General features: G+C 38.3%; 2 protein-coding genes across 3 annotated transcripts in view; one reads left to right on the top strand and one right to left on the bottom strand.

The window, feature by feature from the left end:
- Positions 1 to 4,708: 4,708 nt before the first annotated feature.
- Positions 4,709 to 18,828, bottom strand: LACC1 (laccase domain containing 1). Of its 2 annotated transcripts, none has more exons than XM_046663950.1 (7): positions 18,565 to 18,828; positions 16,452 to 17,071; positions 15,625 to 15,803; positions 14,717 to 14,882; positions 11,369 to 11,594; positions 10,098 to 10,258; positions 4,709 to 8,862 (listed from the first exon to the last, which is right to left on the bottom strand). In XM_046663950.1, the coding sequence occupies exons 2-6, from the start codon at positions 17,011 to 17,013 to the stop codon at positions 10,099 to 10,101; spliced, it is 1,293 nt and encodes a 430-aa protein (XP_046519906.1). In that variant the 5' UTR covers positions 17,014 to 17,071; positions 18,565 to 18,828; the 3' UTR covers positions 4,709 to 8,862; position 10,098. The 2 variants fall into 2 exon arrangements, with proteins under 2 accessions (XP_046519906.1, XP_046519907.1); XM_046663951.1 differs by lacking the exon at positions 18,565 to 18,828 and adding an exon at positions 17,818 to 17,952.
- The window catches only part of CCDC122 (coiled-coil domain containing 122), a 33,947-nt gene continuing 29,073 nt past the window's right edge, over positions 17,928 to 22,801 (top strand). Inside the window, exon 1 of the mRNA XM_046663948.1 lies at positions 17,928 to 18,627. Within this exon, the coding sequence (XP_046519904.1) occupies positions 17,928 to 18,627 (700 nt within the window). The remainder of the gene's footprint in view (positions 18,628 to 22,801) is intronic.

Raw genomic sequence — 22,801 nt, 5'->3', positions numbered from 1 at the left:
GTTTCATGTCACTGACTTTTGTTGAAGATGCTATCCATAATTCTTTCTTTTGCCATCTTGTTAGTCTGTTTGGTTTTCAGGAGGAGTTTTAAAGTGATGATTCAAAACTGCCACTATGATCATAAATCTAGAATATCTCCAAACAAATTATTTAGTAAAATAACCAGTAGGAATTGCAGATATTTAGATATTTTTAAAAGATACTAAAGATTATTGTCACAGAACATACTAACAGTTCCTGAAGCCTGGGAGCCTTTAAAAGCCTTCTTTGTTAGAAACAACCTTTGCAAAGATAGTTTTACAACCCAGCCACTAGAGAGGAAGAAGGAACTTTTCCCTTTATCATGTGATTTCTTTTATTTCTGTCACCAGCAGTTTGAAGAGCCTACATTTTCAAGGCCAGGCACCAGTATCCTATTAGCATAGAAAGAGAAAAGCAGCCCTGAGCAGCTCAAAACTTAGCATATAAAAAGTAAAGGACAGAATAAGAATTTTAGCAAATAAAATCTGGGGTGTACACTGTTAAGCTATGTCTTCAGCCAAGCCCACAGATTTTGGAAAGGAAGCACAGAGCTGGAGAAGGAGATGCCTACTTAGATCCTGAGAGGAGCAAGTGAGTAAGATCTGCCATTAATCCTTGAATTATCAAAGCCAAATTTTCATGTGCCTTAAATAGATGTGATCTTTACAGGGTTATGAATTAAAATTTATATAAATAATATGAATAAAAAGAAAGAGAAGAAAAGATAAAGCAGATATAGATTCCCTCTCTATAAGTCTCTTTTATTTCTTCTAGAGTAATTTGGAAAATTAGAGATGTGATTTCCCACGAAGTTATAAAAGAATGTAACATGAGACATTTCCTGTTGTGGAGTCTTTATTGAAGGACCAAAGGTGAGAATGGTGACCTCACCTTCTAGAGAGGAACTAGGCACAAAATGCAGAATTTGCAGAGAAGTAGACCCCCAAACAACTCCTGGGTCCTCTAGACTATCATCTACCTGCAGAGAGTAAGGGTTCAAGGAGGGGAGTTGTGAGAATTTTTTTTTAAGAGCATGGTCAGAATCTCGTGCATTTCCCCTCCCTCCTTGAAAGAACCCACCCCCCTCACCTTGTCCTAGCAGCGTCAAGTGCTGCAGGGACCTAAAGAAGATCATTTAAGAAGTTTTACTAAACTTGGCCTGTGGTTTCCACATTTGAGGGTTGCATGTACTGTGACCCGTGCCTGACTCTTCCGTGTTAAAGTCTAAAGAAAAGGCGCTGTGGATAAAAAAATCTAGACTATTGGTGGTAAACACAATGCAGTCTATACAGAAACTGATATATAATAATGTACACCTGAAATTTACACACTGTTATAAGCCAATATGACCTCAATAAAATAACGGGGAAAAAAGAAAAGATGCTGATTAGTGGCTAGAGCAGCCTGGAATAGCAGAGAAAAGAGAGAGGGCTATCTTGGGAGTAGTCTGCATGTCCAGAATTTAAAGGGGCAAAAATGCCAAGGTTCCTGCAGGCTGAAGGAGCATAGCTAGACTAGAACTGTATTCAAAAGACTCTGCCAAGGAGAATCGAGAGCAACAGTGTAGAGTGTACCATCAAAGCAGGAGTTGAACAGTCAGCTGGAGAGCACTTTGGATGTGTGTGTGGAGGGAGAGTAAGTTGAAGAAGTCTCCCACTAACACAGCCTCTCTCTCATCCTTCCCTGCTCTCAAAGCTCTGGCATCGGTAGGTGGAAAACAAGAGCAAGGCAGGGAAAATAGAGAAGAAATCAAGCCTTATTCCTCAATGTCTATCTGGTCCAAGTGAGGAGAGGAGAAGCAGATTAGACTTGTTAATATTCTAAAATTTACCACAAGTTGCAAACAGAAAAGTCTAATAATGGGTAAAGAAACCGGGCCAAAAGCCTTGAAACGGATCTCCATTACAAACGTTCTTTCTTTATAGTGCCTTTAATAGGTCACTATTATTAAATAAATTGAACTAAACATTGAAGATATAAAAATACTTGATGAGCAGTGGTCCTCAAAATCGGCTACATATGACAATCCTCCAGAAAACTTTAAAATGCACTGATGCTTGGTTCTACTCCCAAATTCTGATTGAATTAGTCTGGGGTGTGGCTTAGGCATCAGGGTTTTTTAATACTTACCAGGTGATTCTATCATGCAGCCAAGGTTGAGAACTACTGCTCTAGAAATAGAGTCTACAAAAACCAAAAATCTATTTTACTATCAAATATCTACTACTTTTCAATACTGAAAAGTTGGAATTTTCATGGAAAAGGTCTACCTTTTTTTTGATCTTTACTGTCTAGGTCACTGTCAAAGAGATTTGATTAAGTGTTGTATGAATTTGTTTCATTAAAGGCACGTAAATGAGTATGTTCCATGAGGAGAGGGACTATGGCTCTTTTGTGATGTAAGATAAATACTCGAAACATATTATTACAGAAGTGGAAACAAATAAGTTTTGCAAAATAAATATTGGTCTCTAACATATATGATTGCCACAGGAGGCATGTATCCTAAAGCACTATTTTAAAGTTTGTATTGTTATACAAGTTGGAAACAGGAAAGTCTAATGATGAGTAAAGAAACATGGCTGAATGCCTGAAAACAGATCTCCATTACAAATGTTCCTTTCTTAGACTGACTTTAACACATCACTATTATTTAAATAAATTCAATTAAATATTGAAGATATAAAAGTACCTGGTTAAAATGAACAACATATACACATCCCCAAAAATGGTTTATCATCTTTACCCTTCCAGACTTTGTATTGGATCATTAAAAGATTCCTGCCCCTCCCTCCTTCCCTTTTTTCCTTCTATTGATATTAGATGATTACTATGTGCCAATATTTTTGCTAGATACTAGACATATGAAGATAAGTAACAGAGTCTTACTCGATGGAGCTTATAATTAGTAGTAGATAAGTAAACAGACCAACATTTAAAAATCAGTACACTAAATACTATAAAATATAATGCACAGGATGCTAGTGAGGAAGACCACCAAGGAAAATGTTCTGGAAGAAGTGACCCCTGGTCTGAGTCTTCAAGGATGGTTATGAAAAGTGAGGTTAAGAAGTGCTGTGCACACAGAGCCAGCAATAGGTACGAAGGCAGGAGGCACAAGAAAACATGGCTATAGATCATGGTAAGACCTGCTGGGGACCCAATGACACAGAAAAAACAAATTGTTCATGTTTTTAGATATAGCAAAGCTTTTCTTATAAGGTAGAAGGTAGACCTTTGAACATTAACCTGGCCCCTCACCTTGCCTAATGGAACAAAAGCTACTGAGCTTTTGTATATGGCCTGGCATACTTCTCACTGAGCACGTATTACAGTGACAACTGAATTTTGGTTATATCTCCATGAGAAACTAGGGGGCACTAGAGTGCTGTATCCATTCACTTGTTCATGTGGTATATGTTGTTGGTACTGCTTGTTTGCTAATTTAGTAGAAAGCCTAAGTGAAAGTAATCTTGAACCAAATCTGAGTTCCAGTCAGTCTTTGAATGCAAACCAACCTCTGTGGTCTGACCTAGCTTAATGGCAAATTTTAGGACATGAAAAAAGTAAAAAATGGCTGGAATATATGGTGTACAATGAGGAGTGGTAGAAATTGAAGAGGTAAGCAGGGGTGAGATCATGAACATTTATAAACTTTAGTGAGTAGATCTTTATCAATGGAAAAGCCATAAAATAATTTTTAAGGATGTAATATGACCAGATTACTAATTTAGAGCAATCAATAATGGAGTGTGAGAAGGGACTCAATGAGGAAGGACTAGTTAGAAGCCTGCTCCAACGATGTAGGTAAGAGATGAAGATCTGAATGTCTGTGGCAGTTGAGATAGACACAAGAACAGATGGCAGATTTACAAACTCAGTAGTGTGGGAAGGGAAGGGGTGAAGGAAAGGGAGGCATCCAGAAACACTCTAGGGTGTCTGGATGGGCAACTGCATGAATAATGATTTCATTCTTTGGGATAGAATACCAGAGGGGAGCAGGTTTTGCAGGCGAAATGATGATTTAAGTTTGGAGGAGGTTATATTTGAGGGGCCCATAGGATATGTCCAATAAGCAACTCTACAGCCAAGTCTAAATACGTATTTAAAACTAGAAAATTCAAAGAATGAAGTTACCTTATGAATATGAAACATCAATTATAGAAACAAGGATGACGGGGACAAGAAAATACAACTCTAAAATACGTGCTTAAAAAGAGTAAAGGAACAGGGAAGTGCTGGTAAGATGTAAACTGAGGCAGGGTGTGATGCAAAACTAAGAATTAAGAAAATGGAATTAAAAAATTCAAAATTCAATTGTTACCATGAACAAATCTATTTTCTACAAACTTTTCTCATGAAACGAGAGTACTCTTTTGTGGTTGCTGCTGGAAAGGAATGTGGTATTTTGAGCTATAGAGTCTGCTGGAAATTTTAATTTTCATAAAATACAGTAACTGGACACCCAACTTCTGAGAATTAAATAAAACAAAAAAGCCTCCTCCAGACACAGAAAGGACATCGTTCACCTCAGGCACTTGGCACCACGACACAGGGAATGTGATGTAAGCATTTCCTTCGCCACAAAGAAAATGCATCTGAGGAGAATATGAAAAGTTGGTCTCCACAAAATTGACACGTGATCATTGTGAGTCCAAACTAAATGTGTTAATCTGGAAAAATGAGTACTGGCAGATTTCTTGTTCCTTTATTAAGCAATGATCTAGCACAAAACAATGCATTACTTATAGCATCTGCCTCATCTTTGAAATCACAAGTAAAGTTTTAAAACACTGCCTACAACAGAAACGTACATGCTCTGGACCAGAGCTCCCATAAACACATACAGTAAACACACAGACCATGCTTCCCATTCTTTACTGCAAAATTTACCTGAATTTTATAAAGAGAAATCTATGATTCCACAGCACCCAATGTGTCTTGTGTGAACTGACATTAGCTGAGGCAAAGAGGCTCTACATCATACAGAGGACATACGTATTTCTTGTTTGCCATTTAGCGCACACACACACAGAGTTCCCTGTATGCACACACACAAACACACAGGTAACTGAGCAGGGCTTTCTTCAAAGTGCTAGACTTCCATAGATTGGCAGCATTCTTTAATAAGAGTTCACATAAAAAGTAGGATGGATACACTGTAAGTATAACTTTAGGACAACCAAGCAAAAAAAAAATATCAAATCCCACTTTGAGATATAAAATGATGTAACTCATATGTCACTGTCACTTTATCTTCCAGCTTCTGAATCCACGGGTATTATTTCTGTTTTTGTTATGTGACACAGAATAAGCTTCTCTGAATTTCCCCCCCCCAAAAATCTACTTATACAGAAAAGCAGTTACTGGAGATTCTCTAGACATGACATCCAGGTAGGTGAGGGCTCCCAAAAGCTTTTTTCTACTTGAATCACAATAGGTTGCATCTAAAGTAAGAGCACTTTAAACGCCTCTCCCTTTTTTTTGTATAAGTAAATACAGATATTTAGATTGGCTCAACTTCACACCAAGACACAGAGCAGAGCTACCTGTACTGCCTCCTAGCGGAAAGATCATTTTTTCATTTGTTTCATGAAGCACTGGAGTATAGCATATTTAGTTACTAAGCTATTCTTCACGATTTAAAATTACAATTACACAAATTTTTAGTTTGATAATTAGTACCTCCCAAAAAAGCATGTCGTGAACTCTCATTTTATTTACAAACATAATTGCTCTTAATAAAACAACCACCAATATTTCCTACATACAGTTAGTAGCAGCTCTTAGATAGAAAACAAAACAAAGCTTATTAAAAAATCATAATTGTGGTTGTGCCCCAAAAGTCTCAGAAATGAATATACAAATGCTTAAGAGTGACAGAGATCTTGTAGAAGCAATAAGGTATGGTTATTCCACAACCCAGTCATTCTGTCTCTGAGTTACTGACTCAATATTTTCACTAGTAAAACAGCAAGGAGACTTTTCATTATGCGCTTTGGCACAGGTAATCCAAAATCATAGATAATCAAACATAGTTTTTATTTGGTTTTGGAATATTTTGGTACAAAAAGTGAAATATGGCTGCCTAATACTCTGAAAATTTGTAAACTTCAAACAAAATAACGCACAGTGAAAATCATCAATCTTTCTCAAAGTGTGAAATCATTAAACAAACGTGTTTGAAATTGCTGTCCTATCTATGCTTTGTGTCTCATGCCATCTCTGAATTGGCAGAAATGAGGTATCTTATTTAAATTTCACACTGAGCTGTAAGTCGCATAGAAGAATTAAACTAAACAAGGTACCAGGTTGTGACAACCTTACAACACATATCACAGTATTGAAACTGTTGGGTTATTGACTATCACATTTCACTGGATATTAAACATCTTGAGGGCTGCAACTGTATTTTTTTTAACCTATCCTAGTACTGCAACAAAATTTTGACTGAATGTATAAATAAATATTAATATTAATATAAATATAGTTGAAAGCAAAAATTTAATTTAGATAGCTTTGATTAACTGTAAACTCTGAAATGAGATTCTGTGTCACAAGATGTGGGTTCAAATCTTCCATTATCACAAATTATGTGATTTTAACCTCCACCTCAATGAGGCTCAGTTTTCTCATCTGAATAAAAGGGGTAACACCTGGCTTATGTATTTCAGAGTAGCTGTAAAGGTAAAATGAGGTAACACATAGTAAGTCCTTTGTAAATACCAAACAAATGTAATTTTCTGTTATTCTGTATGTTCAGGAAAGAAATATATGTATGACACAAGTCTTTTTAAGATGCAATGTGACAACTCACATTAGAAATATATACCATATACACCATTTTTTCCAAGTGAAAAACTGCTTGACTCTTTTCTTCAGCCTACAAATATACTTAAAACTCCTCATCCAAAAAATACATATACCCCTTCCTTCACAATGCAGCCCCCAGTGCTTTATTTTCTCTAGTAAATGCTGTCAAAGAAGAGTGGACACCTATGCATCCCCTTTCTCAATGCACTGAAATCTGACTCTGCCACTGCCGCCTATAGAATAGCTTCAACATGGTTAATCTATTGGTTTCTTCTCAGTCCTCATTTTACTTTATCGCTGAAGATTTCTTTTTGAGTACCTCTCACATAGACAGTGGCTTCTTTCTTCAAAACGACTGTATGGTCGTCTCCCCTTATCCAAGGGGTATATGTTCCAAGATCCACAGTGGATGCCTGAAGTTGAGGATAGCACCGAACCCTACACCAAAGCCAATATTGCAAGAGTAGATCTGATAACCCAGTTGGCTAACTGAGAGACTAACAGGCGGGTAGCACAGACAGCGTGGATGTGCTGGGCAAAGGGATGATTCACATCCAGAGGGAGCAGGGTGGTGCGAGATTTCATCATGCTAGTCAGAAAAGCGTGCAACTTAAAACCAGTCAATTGTTTATTTCTGGAATTTTCCATTTAATATTTTTGGACCACAGTCGACCATGGGTAACTGAAACATTGGATAAGGGGGCACTGCTGTAGCCTATTCTTTTTCTTACTTCTATGCTTAATCTTTTTTAATGGCTTAGCTTCTTGCTCTTCAAATGGAGGTACAGAGATTTCATTCTTGGGCCTCCTTTTTTCTCACCCTATATTTCTGCCTAGATGATCCAGCCTACTCCAAGACTCAGACATCATTTCTGCATAACCAGCTTCACAAGCTGTGTCTTTTTTCCAGGCTCGCTCCTAGGTTCCAGGTCTATATTTCTAATTGTTGACCAAATATTTCCATCTGGATGTACTTCAGTCTGTGTGTCAAAGTCACTATCCTTCTCTCTCGTCCCTCTTTGTTGCCACTCTTGGGAGTGAGCCAAGCAGAAGTTGAGGTGTCATCAGTGACTTCTCCACTCTTCCTCACCTCTCACCTCCATTATCCAGTAACCAGGAGCTACTGATTCCATCTCTGAAATGTCTCCAATCCATCTGCTCTCTTCTCCATTTTAATTTCCACTGCATTCAGGTCTCATTATTTCTTTTTAAAAGTATTCTGATGGCCTCTTAACTAGTCTCTCTGCCTTGGTCTTTCACAATTTAAATCCATCCTGTTAAATAAGACGCCAAGGAAATAAAACCACTCCTCAACTTTTTATGCCTACTCTTTGCCTGGAAAATAAACTCCAAACTCTTTGGCATGGCATTTGGGACCCTAACGAATCTATTTCCAACCTGTTTTTCCAGTAACTCCTGTCCACACCCTTCTCTTTCTAGAACATGCTAAACACTTTCAGTTTCATGCCCTAGTTCCTGGTGTTTCCTCTACCTGTTATGACTATTCTTTATTTGTCAAAAGCCTGTACATCTTTCACATGATATGGTATTTTCTCTGTAATACCTTCTCTACCCTGCCTTGTAGATAGAATTAATCCTTCCTTCTTCTGTACTCTTCTGCTATTAAAATGAAAGTGTTAGAAGTGTTTCTCTCCTCCACCGCATTAGGCTCACAGGGGAAAAGTCTAATTCATTTTGATGTCATCTATGGTTCACACAATGCTTAACAGATAGAGGCTACTCAATAAATACTGAACTGAACAGACTTATTCCTGTTTATATGACAAACAGAACAAACTTTAAGAATAATCCTTATCTGTATAACATATACGCTACATCATACTGATTGTTTTGTCAGTTATTAGAATCAAATGAAAATCATTCGGCTTTGGATAATAGTGAAAATATACCCTAAAGATGAATTATCCGTGTAATCCTTTTGGTTTTAAGTAAATCACACAGCTAAATTTCTCTCTTGCAGTCAGTTTGGAAGGAGGCAGAAAACAGGTAAAAATCCAGTCAAGTATCTGTAAAATACATAAAAATCAAATATGAGACACTTACTAGTGCTATTAAAATATCAAGGTAAGAATCATTAAGTATATTAAAGAGTTAAAGACATTATGAAGGCTAAATATTAATTCAGTCCAAAGTAACCTTAAGGAAAATTAGATATATGTTAAAGGGTCAGTGCTAAATCACTGTCATGAAATATTTTTGTATAATTCTTAAAAAAAACTCTAATGGGGCTGGCCCCGTGGCCGAGTGGTAAAGTTCGTGCGCTCCGCTGCAGGCGGCCCAGTGTTTCGTTGGTTCAAATCCTGGGCGCGGACACGGCACTGCTCATCAAACCACGCTGAGGCAGCGTCCCACATGCCACAACTAGAAGGACCCACAACGAAGAATATACAACTATGTACTGGGGGGCTTTGGGGAGAAAAAGGAAAAAATAAAATCTTTAAAAACAAAACAAAACAAAAAAACTCTAATAAATAGTAATTTAATGAAATTACACTTAATTTTATTTTATGACTGTAGATCAGGTGTCAGCAAACTATAGCCTGTAGGCCAAACCTGGCCCCTGACCTGTTTTTTGTAAATAGAGTTTTATTGAAACACAGCAATACTCATTCATTCGTTTCTGTATTGTTCCTGTCTGCTTTTGCTCTATAATAGCAGAGTTGACTAGTTAAGACAGAGACCATACGTCCCACAAAGCCTACAATATTTACTATCTGGCCCTTTAAAGAAAATTGGTCAACTCCTGCTGTAGACAATCAGTTGGAAATCTAGATGAAAATGAAGTTAGTCTGTGTATATGAGGATTTCTTATTATTCTAGAATTTAGAATCTTTACATAAAGATTTCTTCTCAAAAGTAAAAACAATTTTTTAAAAGATATAAGGATGATAGAAAATGTACAGATGCCAAATACATACAAGAGATAAATGGCATACATACAGGATTTTTTAAAGAATAAATTATTTTATTTTTATACTTCTAATATTTGTCTGCCTGACTATCCTTCATTAACTAGGAAAAGGAATGGTTGCACTTTATATTAGAGTATGTCACTGAAAATCAACTTTTCTACCACTATTGCTTGATTAAAAGGTAGAAAATTAATTCTTCCTACAGGAATAAAGGAGAAAAGTTAAATACAATTAATTATTTTTAAAAATGAGGGGAGGGAAAGGAGGAAAGAAGAAGGAGGAGAGAGGGGAAGGGGGAAACAGGAGCAGAGAGAAACAACCTACTATACCTCATTTTCTAATTGATATGAAGCCAATCTGTGTACCAAAGTTAAGGCCATCTCGGACGTGGGAGAAAAACTTGTCAGGATGGCAGGATGTACAGAGGTTGAGATCTTGATTCAGGTCCTGAAAATTCTGTGGAAGAATTCCTCCCCGTTCTAGAAGAATCCTTAGGATAAAGATTTTCAAAAGATAGCAAGAGTTTATTTTACCAATAGCCAAAGCAATATAAAAAAAATTATGGATATTGGTGGAAAAGAATTCTAGGAAAAATCTGCTTGGAACAATGCAAAGTGTTACTCAATTATAGAATACGGACTAGTGAGGAAATGGTAGACTGCATTACCATTTTCACTTAAGTTCATATATAATCTGCACAACCTCCTATTGTCCAGCAGACAGGATCTGGGTACAGAGTTTAATCAAAATCAAATATTTATTTAAGAAGAAACTTCTAAAGTTACCAGAGTATTTGTAGACAAGATTCATTTGACTCAGACGTAGCATGCTTTTTAGTCATCTGGGTCTCCCATTTCCTTTCTTCCCATTGACCAGCTTTTTCACAGAAAACTTGCCTCTCCATAAACACTTTATGGTATGAAATATGACCATAAATTAGCAATATTTATTCCACAAATGACACTTAGGAATCAATTTCAATCCTTTCTACTTATGTACTAAACGAGGCAGAATCTTGGCTGACTAGAATAGAAACATGATTCAATCAGACATCAATTTTCCTTTTTAGAAATGACAAATAATTTTTAATAGTTATTAATAGCAAAACTTCATAAATTCAAAAACACAAGGGAACATAAAAAATTGACAGTGACTATGTGTTTATATTATCTAATATTTTTGCTAAGAAATATTTTTCTCTAGTTAATTAAAGAAGAAGAAGAATTTTTAAATATCAGCTTCCTGATAGTTTATTATTAATTTAGGAGGCTTTGACTGAGGAATGGCTGCAAAATAAAAGTACATGACCAACTTTTCCTATATGAAGTTTAAGTAGATCTCATAAAACCACATGCCAACTCTTTCTTCCTTCACTTTTAAATAAATAACAGATACCAGATTGGAAAATTTCTGTTTTTCAAACTTAAATGAGAACAGATTTTACATTTAAAATGAGTTTGTGTAGATGTGTATGTCAGCTACTTAAATATCTGCCACCTGAATTTTTCTTGGAGTTACTAATTGTTCTCTAAAATAATTTTCATTTTAGAAGTAATAAGTGATAACCAAACTTACAGTTCCAGGATGAAATCAAACATACCTGGTGGCTTTACGAATGTCAACATAGGGATGTGGTGAGTCAAACAGCCGCACACATTCGGGATCAAGATTATAAAATGCTTTTGCTGATTCCCTTGGAAGAGTAAAACAGCAAGGTCCTACTGAAGGTCCCAGGACAACAATAATGTCTTCCAAACTACAGCCATATTCTGCTATCATAGCATTCACTGCAGCCATAGCAACACCTAACAAAGTACCTTTCCAACCTGGTAAAGAGAAAAAAAGAGACAGGGAAAGTTAAAGCCTAAGAAAATTTCACCTTAATTTATATCTAAGTTGAAAATGGGCAGAGTCAGTTTATGTTTTTTTCAAAGTCCAGAAATAGTAAATGAATCACAAAATTAATTAAGCTAGATAATCAACTAATTGAAATATTAGTTTCTAACTGAGCTATACTATAAGAAGCATGTTACATGGAAGGTACAGTTAATTGGAGGTCTGTCCCTTCCACTTTCTTTTAAAAATGTTCTATGCTTTTAGTTTCCACTGGGATTACACCTTCTTAGTCTTCTCTCTCTCCTTCACTTGTTTTTCACATTTCTAAAAATTGTTGGAAAAAACATATAACATAAAATTTACCATTTTAACTATTTTTGAGTGTATATCTGAGTAGTGTTAAGGTATATTCACATTGTTGTGCAACCAATCTCTAGAACTTTTTCATCTTGCAAAACTGAAACTATATCTATTAAACAATAACTCCTCCTTTCCACCTTCCCCCAGCCCCTGGCAACTACCATTCTACTTTTTCTATGAATTTGACTACTCTAGATACCTCATATAAGTGGAATCAGTATTTGTCTTTTTGCCCTTGGCTTATTTCACTTAGCATGATATCCTCAAGGTTCATTCATGTTGTAGCATGTGTCAGGATTTCCTTCCTTTTAAAGGCTAATATTCCATTGTCTATATATACCACATTTTGCTGATCCTTTCATCCATTCATGGACACTTGGGTTGCTTCCATGTCTTAGCTTTTGAGAATAATTCTGCTATGAGCATGGGTGTGCAAATATCTCATCGAGATCCTGCTTTCAATTCTTTTGGATATATACTCAAAAGAGGAATTGCTGTGTAATATGGTAATTCTAAATTCTATGATAATTTTAAAATTTTTGAGGAACCACTATGTTGTTTTCCACAGCAGCTGCACTATCTTACATTCCTATCAATAGTGCATCAGGGTTACAATTTCCCCAGATCCTCACCAACACTTGTGATTTTGTTTTGCTTTTTTAGAAAAAATATTAGCCATCCCAATGGGATGTGAGGTAATATTTCTTTGTGGTTTTGCTTGTATTTCCCTAATTATTAGTGATGTTGAGAATCTTTTCACATGCTTGTTGCCCATTTGCATATTATCTTTGGAGAAATATCTGTTGAAGTCCTTTGCCCATTTTTTAAATTGAGTTATTTGGGATTTTTTTGTTGTTGTTGAGTTGTAGGAGTGCTTTATATATTCTGAATATTAACCCCTTATCAGATATATATACGAATTGCAAATATTTTCTCCCATTCTATGGGTTGCCTTTTCACTTTGTTGACTGTGTCCTTTGATGCACAGAAGTTTTTCATTTTGATGAAATCCAATTTATCTCTTTTTATTTTTGTTGCTTGTGCTTTTGGTGTCATATCTAAGAAACCGTTTCCTAATGTAAGATCACAAGGATTTACACTTATGTTTCCTTCTATGAGTTTTATAGTTTTAGCCGTTACATTTAGGTCTTTGATCCATTTCAAGTTTAATTTTCATGTATGATGTAAGATAAGGGTCCAATATCATTCTTTTGCATGTGAATATCCAGTTTTCCTAGCATAATTTGTTAAAGAGGGTGTCCTTTCCCCATTGTATAGTCTAGGTACCTTCTGAAAAATCATTTGCCCATACATGCGAAAGTTTACTTCTGGGCTTTCTATTCTATTCCATTGGTCCATATGTCTGTCTTTATGGCAGTATGATTCTTTTTTGATTACTGTAGTTCTATAATAAGTTTTGAAATCAGGAAGTCTGGAACATCTAACTTTGTTCTTTTTCAAGATTGTTTCATTTTGACAGCTTTAATCTTTGATATTTCAAAACTTAATGTTTCAAAACCTAAGAAGTAACAAATAATATTCCTATTTTATATCCAGGAACTAAGAGTCAAATATTAAATAACTTTTGACAATGTTACATAATAAACCTGACTTCTAGTCACCCAATTCCATTACTTTAGCTAGGTCAAAATAAAAAACACAACACTTTTTTATTTATTTATAGTACAAAAAAGCAAAGTAGTCATAGATTTACAAGCAGAAGGAAATCCAAAAGGTCATCCCTCATTTCACATAGAATTGTAACTGCTGGATAATCTAAACACTATTTTAAAATATCTCCAGAAAACAAATTCCATAACCTTAACATAACACAGCATCTAAAAATTCTTTGTTCTTATTTTTAGAGAATAAAGACATTAGACTACAGCATATTAAACTAAACGCAGTCTTCCAAACATATCTTGCTTTTTCTCACCTCAGTACATTTACACGTGCTGCAGCATCTTCATAAACACCTTTCTGCAACATGCCTAACGTTCTTATTCCCTATTGCCTCAAGAAGAGGCAGTATGGCTCCCTGGGGGGTGTTTTTTGTTTGTTTGGTTTGGCTTTGTATTTTCTTGTGAAGACAATTGGCCCTGAGCTAACATCTGTTGCCAATCTTCCTCTTTTTGCTTGAGGAAGATTGTCCCTGAGCTAGCATCTGTGCCAGTCTTTCTCCATTTTGTATGCAGGATGCTGCCACAGCATGGTTTGATGAGCAGTATTTAGGTCTGTGCCTCGGATTCCAACCCATGAACCCTAGGACTGCAGAAGTGGAACGTGCAAACCTAACCACTATGCTGCCACTGGGCCAGCCCCGCTGGGAAGTGTTTCCAAAAGCACGAAGCTTTTTTTTTTTTTTGGTTATTACAACTTGGGGTGCTACTGGCATTAAAAATTTCGAAAGCCAAGCAAATTTAGTCTACAATGTAAGATTATCTCGCCAAAAATGTTAATACCAGCCCTGCTGAGAAACACTGGCGCTTAGCCAAATCCTACAAATTCCTCAGGAATCAGCCTAGGTACCACTTCCTTTGAGAATTCTACTCTGATTCATATAAGTTCACTTAGGTACTCCTTTTATCTGCTCCTATAATAAGACTACATTAGCTCTACCCCTATTTGTACACTTATCACCATGTGAAGCAAGTAATTAACTGCTTGTCTGTTACGCCCACCAGAAAGAAATATAACTTTTCCTCTACTACAAAATTGGTAAAATCCTAAACGTTTAATTAAGTCCTCTTACCAGAGTGAGCAACCCCACACGCTTTTTTGACGGGGTCTGCAAAAACTATCGGTATACAGTCAGCGCCAAGAGCCGCTATTGTGACTCCTCTCTGATTTGTGGTGATTCCATCATAAGATTCAGGCTCCTTCCTTCCCATAATCCAGATGTCATTGGCATGATCCGTCTAATACCAAAAATGTGTGATAAAAAATGTTTTGAAAGTAGAATTTCTCATACCATAAGCTTTTCTCAAAGTACTCATTTTGTACAAAATTAGAGAAACAGTTTAAGATTACTAGCATTCATTAAATATATCACTTCTATACATGGTAAAATAAATTTACTTATTTAACTTTTGGAATTGTATTATCTGCATATTTTATTCAAAGGGAAGCAGACTTTACATTTCAAATTCAACATAGTTCGTCCATCAGGGACACCTCCCACTAGAGATGGGCAAATCTCTACTTGGAGCACTTTCCACAAAGTACTACTTTACTGAAAGAAGTTAAATGAATTACCAAGTCAATGAATTTTTACTTTTCTAGACTCAAGTAAAGCTAGAATTCTGTAAGAAACAAAGCATTATCTCATCAATTGTGACCCTAGTTCCTCCTTCATTTAGAAAATAATGGCCTTTCTTTCCCACCATTCAGGATCCTTCCTTCTAAATCAAAAGGGGCAGTGGCACTATACTCTGAGAATTAACCGTACTCTTAGATGTGAGGAGCTACAGGTGAAATATATATGTCATAGAACTGATCTTTACACTGTGGTGTATACAGCTAAGAAAAACAACCAAAGCATTATCCTAAAATTTTACATAAAACACCAGATGCAAAAGTTAAATAACCTGATTAAAGTCCACGTAGCCATTAGCAGAGTTGAGAATACAGATCTTCCAAAAAAATGAAACAAAATTTTACCTTTATTTGGTAAAATTTCTCTGCATTAAATCCTGCAGCACTCCCCAACCTCCGCAGATTTTCTCGAACAACAGCCTTGGGATCTCTCCGTTTGGAACTACTGAAGAGATTGAATGAGCTAAGAGTTGGTATGTAAGATATCCCACCTGTTCTTGTAGTAAATCCATGTATGAAAATGTCTGTGAAAGAGATAAGTAGTGAAGATTAAAAACATACTGTACAAAAGACTATAAAGACCCACAAACCCAGTCTCTCACAAGACTTTCCCCGATCATCTCGACCTGCACTTGTTTATCTAGCATCTAATTTCTACAGCACTTTGTACCTCTATGTGTTATTACATACCGCTTTGTGTTTGTTTACCTTCCCTAGGGGATTATTGCTCTCAAAGACTACCTTCTGTCCACTTGTCTTTGTTATACCAAACAGCATAGAGCTCACAGTAAATATCCTTTAACCAAGAAGTAAGATTGTCTTAAATTTCACTCTTTCGTGATGGTGCCAAGGAATCAAGGTTGCAGAATTTCTAAACAGAAGATTCTTAGAGTTCCCAGTCTCATTTTAAAGGACGGCTTCGGGATTTGTCTTAAAGCTGAATTTGCATAAAGGACACTTATTTGTGTGGGATGGCTTTGAAGGGGCAATCCCTTGACATCCCTGACAGTACAAGGCCCTCCATGACACTCCCTTGTTGCAACTGATGCTAACGAGCACATAAGCCCACAACAGTCTACAAAAGAAAGAAGGAAAAAAAGAAAGGAACAACCTCCAAAGAAAGACTGGTTTTTCATATACACAGTAAAAACAACAGATAGTGTTTAGCATACCTGAGATCAAAGGAGATGTGATAATGGCTAATTCTCCTTTCAGAGCCGGCAGACTTCTCAAATATGTTTCTATTTCATTCTGGATTGCTTCTAGTTCTTGAGCTGTGATCATGTTTATTTCAGTGGACTGTTTCAAAAGATCTCCCCTCAAAGTCACCTGTAAATCTTCAAACTCAAAATTGTAAACATCAGTAAAGAGTTGATCAATAAAAGCCTTCATTAATGTCTTCCGGTGCACGGGTACAAAGACCTTAACGCTGCTCAGATTTTTTTCATCAATTTTTTGTTTAATGGTATACAAACAGGCAGCCATGCTGGGATTGCTAACAGTCTCAAATTCTCTCAAGAGAGTTGATAATCCATTGCTTGTTTCTAATTCACAAGTATCATGGGCACCATCCTTTTCACAGCTGATGTTACTGCAACACATTATGCAAAGGAACTTAGCCTTGGCAGCGTGGTGGTATCGAATAGCACTCAATGTCTTCAGTAATGGCTGATGATAGTTCTTCTGAGAGTTCAATTTCAAACCAGAGAGATCAATCAACACTGCCTCTGCCATCCTTCAATAACTGTACAAAGTTCTTCAAAGAAGACTCTTGTGCCAAAAACAAAATCACCTGTAAAGAAAAACTGGCATAAGTAAGAATGCAAAATTGTATCAATCTTCTTATAGTTACAACAGAAATTTGTGGCTGGAAAAAAAAATTCCTTTAATCAAAAGATGTAACCACAATAGTAAATCTAGGCCCCTCCCGGAAAAGCTGGCCCACTATTTGTCAGAAGAGTACCATGACAAATTAAAGCAAAGCCAACTTTTAATTCATTTTCTGAAAGTATCTGTCCATCTTTCCAGCAAAACAACAGTTCCTGTTTTTGTTTTGTTTTTCACATAGGAAATTTTAAATAGGGAGTTACTTGCTGACTTGGACAAAGTCTTGTTTATTAATGACAGGGTGTCAACTTATGTGATAATATCATTAATCCTGACATGACTGGCATGTTAGGTCACATCCCTTTATTTGAAATACCGGGGTCTTACATTCAATAGGTTAAACCGAGCTGCACCTAAAAATCACATTTTTAAGGAGATAAAAGCCGAGATGACCGATCAACTCCCGTTAGGACTTAGCACCCCAGGGATGGCAATGAGCACAAAGGCGGCCGCGATTTGCATCAGGCGTGCTCTGTACCTGCTTTCTGGCTCATTCCCCGCCCTACCTCCAAAGTCACCCCCCCCCCCCCCACATTTTTCACCTTCAGCCCCTGCCCTCGCATCCCAGGTCTCTCACTAGGGACCCGCTTTGGTGACCCCTTTGCCCCGGACGGTTTTCTCCCGCCGCCTCTCCTAACCTCCCCTCCCTACCGTGCGAGGCTCCCGCTGAAATTCACTTCGCCAGTTTTGAAAAACATTAAGGGAAGCGAGGGGGTGACCACCCCCCTTCCCTCTGCTCTGTGAAATTCCACCAAGCGCCTATGTCACCGCCGGGTCCCGTGCTCCGTCCCGTGCTCGCCTCCTCGCCCCTGTGCGCCCGTCCGCCCGACGGCCGCGCCCCGCAGCAGCTTCGCCGTCCTCCTCCTCCCCCGGCACCTTCGGCGGCACAGTCCGTCGGCGGCCGGCTCGGGGCCCGAGCGAAACCCGGGCGCCGCGCGCGTGCCACCCGGAGTCCAAAGCCCGGTCCCCGCGGCTGTGTGGGCGGCGGGGGCGACGCGCGCCCCGCCTCAGCCACCTCTGCCGCTTCTCCGGGGCCGCAGGGCCCCCGCCCCGGCATCGGCCCCGGCAATGGCCCCCGGCTCGCGCCCGCACGCCGAAGGGCGCGTTCGGAGGGGAGACCCCGGACGGAGCCGAGCGCGACAGCCCGCGCCCGCGGGGCCGCAGCAGTTCCGGGTCAGGCGGCCGCGGCTCACGCAGCCGGGGCCCCGCGGAGGGAAGAGGAACCGGAACCCGGGCTGCGGACGGGGCCTCCGAGCCAGGCGGGTCTGCGCGCGGGGAGCGACCTCGGGAAGGAAGCAGGCTCCTTCTGCGAGCGGAGGCCCTTTGCCCCAGGCCCCTCTGCAGCCGCTCGGGACGGATCGCTGCCCCCCAGTGTGGTCGGGAACGTGGTTTACTCACCAGAGTCCAGGCCTGAGGACCTCCTTCCCTCAGCGCTTGGCAGTTTGTCCATCCAAAGTTCAAGTAATGGGCCTCCTTGGCGGGGGGAGGAGGGTTAACCTGTTTGTGCTTTCCCAGAAACAAGTCGGTTGAACCTCCCTTTGCCTTTTTGCTGATTCTGCCTTACTTGCTGACTGGACCAACACTCTTTACAGCTCCTTCACTTGTACGGGACAAACAGACGTCTTGTGTGCCCTTTTAAAAATATGTGCCACCAGCAGAAGGCACTAACCCTTAGCATTGCGACAGAGGTGCCAATTAGCATCCTTTCTCTGTTCTCAAAGAGTACAACGTTCATTTATTTAAAGATATTGAACAACTACTATGTGGAAGGCAGATGCTATGGTAAAGGGAAAGTGTATCCAGCCTTCAAAGAGTAGGAGAAAGGGTGCTTCCTGTGGAACTGGTTATGATGGAAGGGGACATCCTCTTATCTTGATTGTGCTCAGATGATAAGTACTGAAGAACCTTTACCTGAAAGAGAGAATCTCGGGTACCTGGGAATTCAGAAGAGCACTTGGAGGTGGGCAAGTGCTGCTGTTCTGTTTGACTAAATAACGGGATCACCAACCCAGAATAGGAACCCACTGTTCAGTGTCCCTTGCAGATGTTTTTGTCAAAATTTGCATTTGCATTATTTTTGCTGGCCATTTGTTAAGGCCCTTGAGTGGTAGATGGTACACCTGATCAGAAGGGGCACTCTCTGCACTGAGCTTGTTTTATGTTAAATTTTCCCTTAAGAAAAAGAGAGGTCTTTTAGTTACAAAGCTGGTTTAAAACATTTATCTCTGTTTTTATAGACAGTAGTGGGAATTCATTTTCTTTCATGCAACAGTAGTGGCAGTAAAAAATTTAAAAAGAAATATTTCAAAATAGGGAAGCTGTCAGGGAAGAGAGAATTTGTCATTGTAGTTACATACCATTTCCTTTCACCATCTGGTCCTAAACTATCTAGCCTCCTCTCCTAATGCTCTCTTACCTCATCCCCATTCACCCCACTCCAGTGGCTCTCAATCCTGGCTGCACATCAGAACTATAAGCAGAACTTAAAAAAAAAAGAGATCCAAGAACCCCACTCCAGATATGCATTTGAATCAGAATCTCTGGGAGTCGAGTCCGGGCATGTTTGGCTTTGCTGTTTTGTTTTGTTTTAATCTCTACAGATGATTCAGATGCATAATCAGATTTGAAAAGACAACTACTCTGTTCCCAAGCCACTCAAATTAAAGGCTGTTCCTTGGTTGGGCCACATGGTCTCATCCTTTACATACACTAGTCCTTCTACTTAGAAGACTCTTCTCTTTATATGCTTATTTAACTGCTGCTTGTTCAAGATCTTTGAAGCTCAAATATAACCTTCCTTGAATCCCCATCCCTTCACCAAGCAGAATTAATTGCTTCTTTAGCATTTTGTTCGTATAGAAGCAGCCTCTCATAGATTCAGTCTGGACCCATAGCCAAGCAATAAATTGAAAAAGTCGATTAAACATTGAATTGTACACTTTATAAGGATGAATTTGACGGTATATAAATTATCTCTACTTAAAGCTCTTTCAAAAAGAAATCAAAGTCATGAAAAAGTATAACATAAAGACCTTAAACATTTTGTTTTGACGTATAACAATTCTATGCTCATTTGGCAATCTATTGAGAAAGTCCAAGGCCTTTTCCCTGCATGTGGTCTGCTGCTGAGCATTCTGCGTTGCATCTCTTGCATAAACTCTACCTCGAGACCATTAGCTAAGATTTCCCAAGATTTCGTCCCTTTAAGAGGAAGGTAACTTACAGGCACTTGCGAAGCTGAGTGCAGATTTCTTCTTTATAATCTTTTATAGTTATCTCACACATTCAAACAACTTACCTTTATTGGGTCTTTCCAAAATATTAAACAGATTTTAAAGAAACAACAAACTTTATTTCCACACTATTTCATTGGTTTACATAATATTGAATTAATTATGAAAGCAGAATAACAAGTACAACTGGCAAAAACAGGTTTCAGAACAAACACAAGTAACTCATTGTCAGATTGTACAATTCAACTGATAGGAGGAAAAGTGGGCAGACTCACTGGAGAGTAGCTTCCTAACCACAAGCGTTCAGCATGAGCATTCAGCGTGATAGGGGAATTAGCAGATTATGATTTACAAGGGAAACAGAATGAGTTAATTGGTTAGAGGTCAAGTGTAGGTAGACTAAGAGAGCATCTACTGTACCTCTACATTTAATTATTTGACTATGTGTCCGTCTCCCTCATAGGGACTTAGAGCATTTTGAGGGCAAAGATAGTGCCTGGCTATTAAAGGAAACCATTGGAGAAATGCCCTTTCTTACATCACCATGTAAATCTTTCTTCTGATGAGAATAAGTAGAACTTTTAAAAACTGTAAACAGTTGTTTTTAGGCCATTTACACTAAGGTTTATTGGTCCTTCCAGAAAAGGCCATATAACATGTAAATTTCCTTGTTAAAAGCTTGCGTTAGTTTCCTAAGGCTGCCATAACAAATTACCACAAACTGGATGGCTTAAAACAAGAAAAATGTATTCTCTCACAGTTATGGAGGTAGAAGTCTCAAATCAAGGTGTTGTCAGGACCATGCTCCCTTCAAAGCATCTCATTTTCCTTGCCTCTTCCAACTTTGAGTGGCTCCAAGTGTTTCTTCACGTGAGGCTGTGTGTCTCCAACCTCATACAGTCTCTTAGTGTATGTCTCTATCTCAAATGTCCCTCTACCTGTCTGATATAAAGATACCTGTGTGGAAATAAGGAAAGGCCAACCATATGAGAACAAGCAAAGGTGATTTATTCAGAGCTTGTTATAGCAAGGGAGTCAGCCACCATCGCTTTTATTTTGGCAGAGACTTGAAGGCAGGCAGAGGAGTGGGAAAGTTTTATAGTGGAAAAAGGGAAGTCTTCAGGTATACCCTGATTAGAGGCTATTGGCGTGGGGAAGCTGTAGGTGGGCTAACTATAAGCAGGGCATCCTGTGCAATTCATTGGCTTCTCTGGTTGGTCCCAAGTTGGAAGTGGAGACAAAAATTAGGGACACTGTCAGTTATCAATCAAGCACTGGCCATTTGGGGCCAATTGTTACAGGAGTTATGGTTTGGTTTCCTGAACTGTTATTAGCAATAGTGGTCTGATGTCCTACAAGTCTAATTTACAGATAGCAGGATGGTTTCCTGCACTGATTACTGGAGATAACAAGTTGATTTCCTGGGTTGGTTGCTGCAGGTTGTAGGTCAGAGTTCTATATTTGTATATGATCTGGCCACTGTTTTTTGCATATTCAGTCTCTCATGTGGCACACCCTAAATGCAGGATGATCTCATCTGGAGATTCTTAATTATATCCTCAAAAACCATGTTTCCAAATAAGATCACATTCACAGATTCTGGGGTTATTATATGGATGTATTTTGGCAGGGGCTGTCATTCAACCCACTACAAGCTCCTCTTGGTTTAGAAATCATACTTACTTGTATATAGAGCAAAAAAAGACCTTGCCGTTTGCTTTCCTGAGTGAGATAAGCAGGTAGGTGATAAATGGACTTTGCCGAAGGCCTATCATTTCTGTTTGAAACAGTTGCCTAGGCATCCCTTAAAGCTTGGATTTGAGCTTTAGACCAATCTTTGTATGTCTGCACCCCAAAATGAGATATTTTGGTAGTCCAGTACTATTGGTACATTCAGAGAAATCCCACCTTTGGTAGAAAGCTAGAAGCAAGGTGAGTAATGTATGAATGTTGCCTATGTTGTCTTTGATAGGAAGTAAAGGAACCGTACAAATCCTCTGGCTTCTTTCTGTTTTCAGTATCCTGAAACTTTAATCTTGTTGCTTAGTCAGAGAAGAGAATAATCCCTAGTCTTAGCAGATCCTAAGACACTGATATATAGTAGGTATTAAATAAATTTTTAATGATTCAATTAATTAAATCCTTTTGGATGACTCTGATGATGTTATAACTTCTCTGGAAAACATGTGGTTGAAAAGACTTATAGTCTTTTTTACCTGAAGTATGTATTATTGATTCTTACTCATTTGTGCAGTATGTCATATTTTTCCCATTATTATCTTTATTTTATTTGTTGGAATTGAACCACCCAGATCTGATTCCATCATGTTAATGACAAATATAGACCATAATTCAAAATTTGCTTGATTCCAGGAAATCCTGTTATCTCATCTTCTCTCAGG

The sequence above is a fragment of the Equus quagga genome, chromosome 6 (genome assembly GCF_021613505.1).
Source record: "Equus quagga isolate Etosha38 chromosome 6, UCLA_HA_Equagga_1.0, whole genome shotgun sequence".
Classification (NCBI taxonomy): Eukaryota; Metazoa; Chordata; class Mammalia; order Perissodactyla; family Equidae; genus Equus; species Equus quagga.
Note: the sequence above shows the minus strand (reverse complement) of the source record. Positions and strands in the feature narration are given on the sequence as shown.

Coding starts and splice junctions, on each gene's coding strand:
- LACC1 (XM_046663950.1), bottom strand. CDS start 17,013: ATGGCAGAGGCAGTGTTGATTGATCTCTCTGGTTTGAAATTGAACTCT. Junction 14,883..15,624: donor AGAAATTTTACCAAATAAAG/GTAAAATTTTGT, acceptor TTTTGGTATTAG/ACGGATCATGCCAATGACAT. Junction 11,595..14,716: donor GTGTGGGGTTGCTCACTCTG/GTAAGAGGACTT, acceptor TCTCTTTACCAG/GTTGGAAAGGTACTTTGTTA.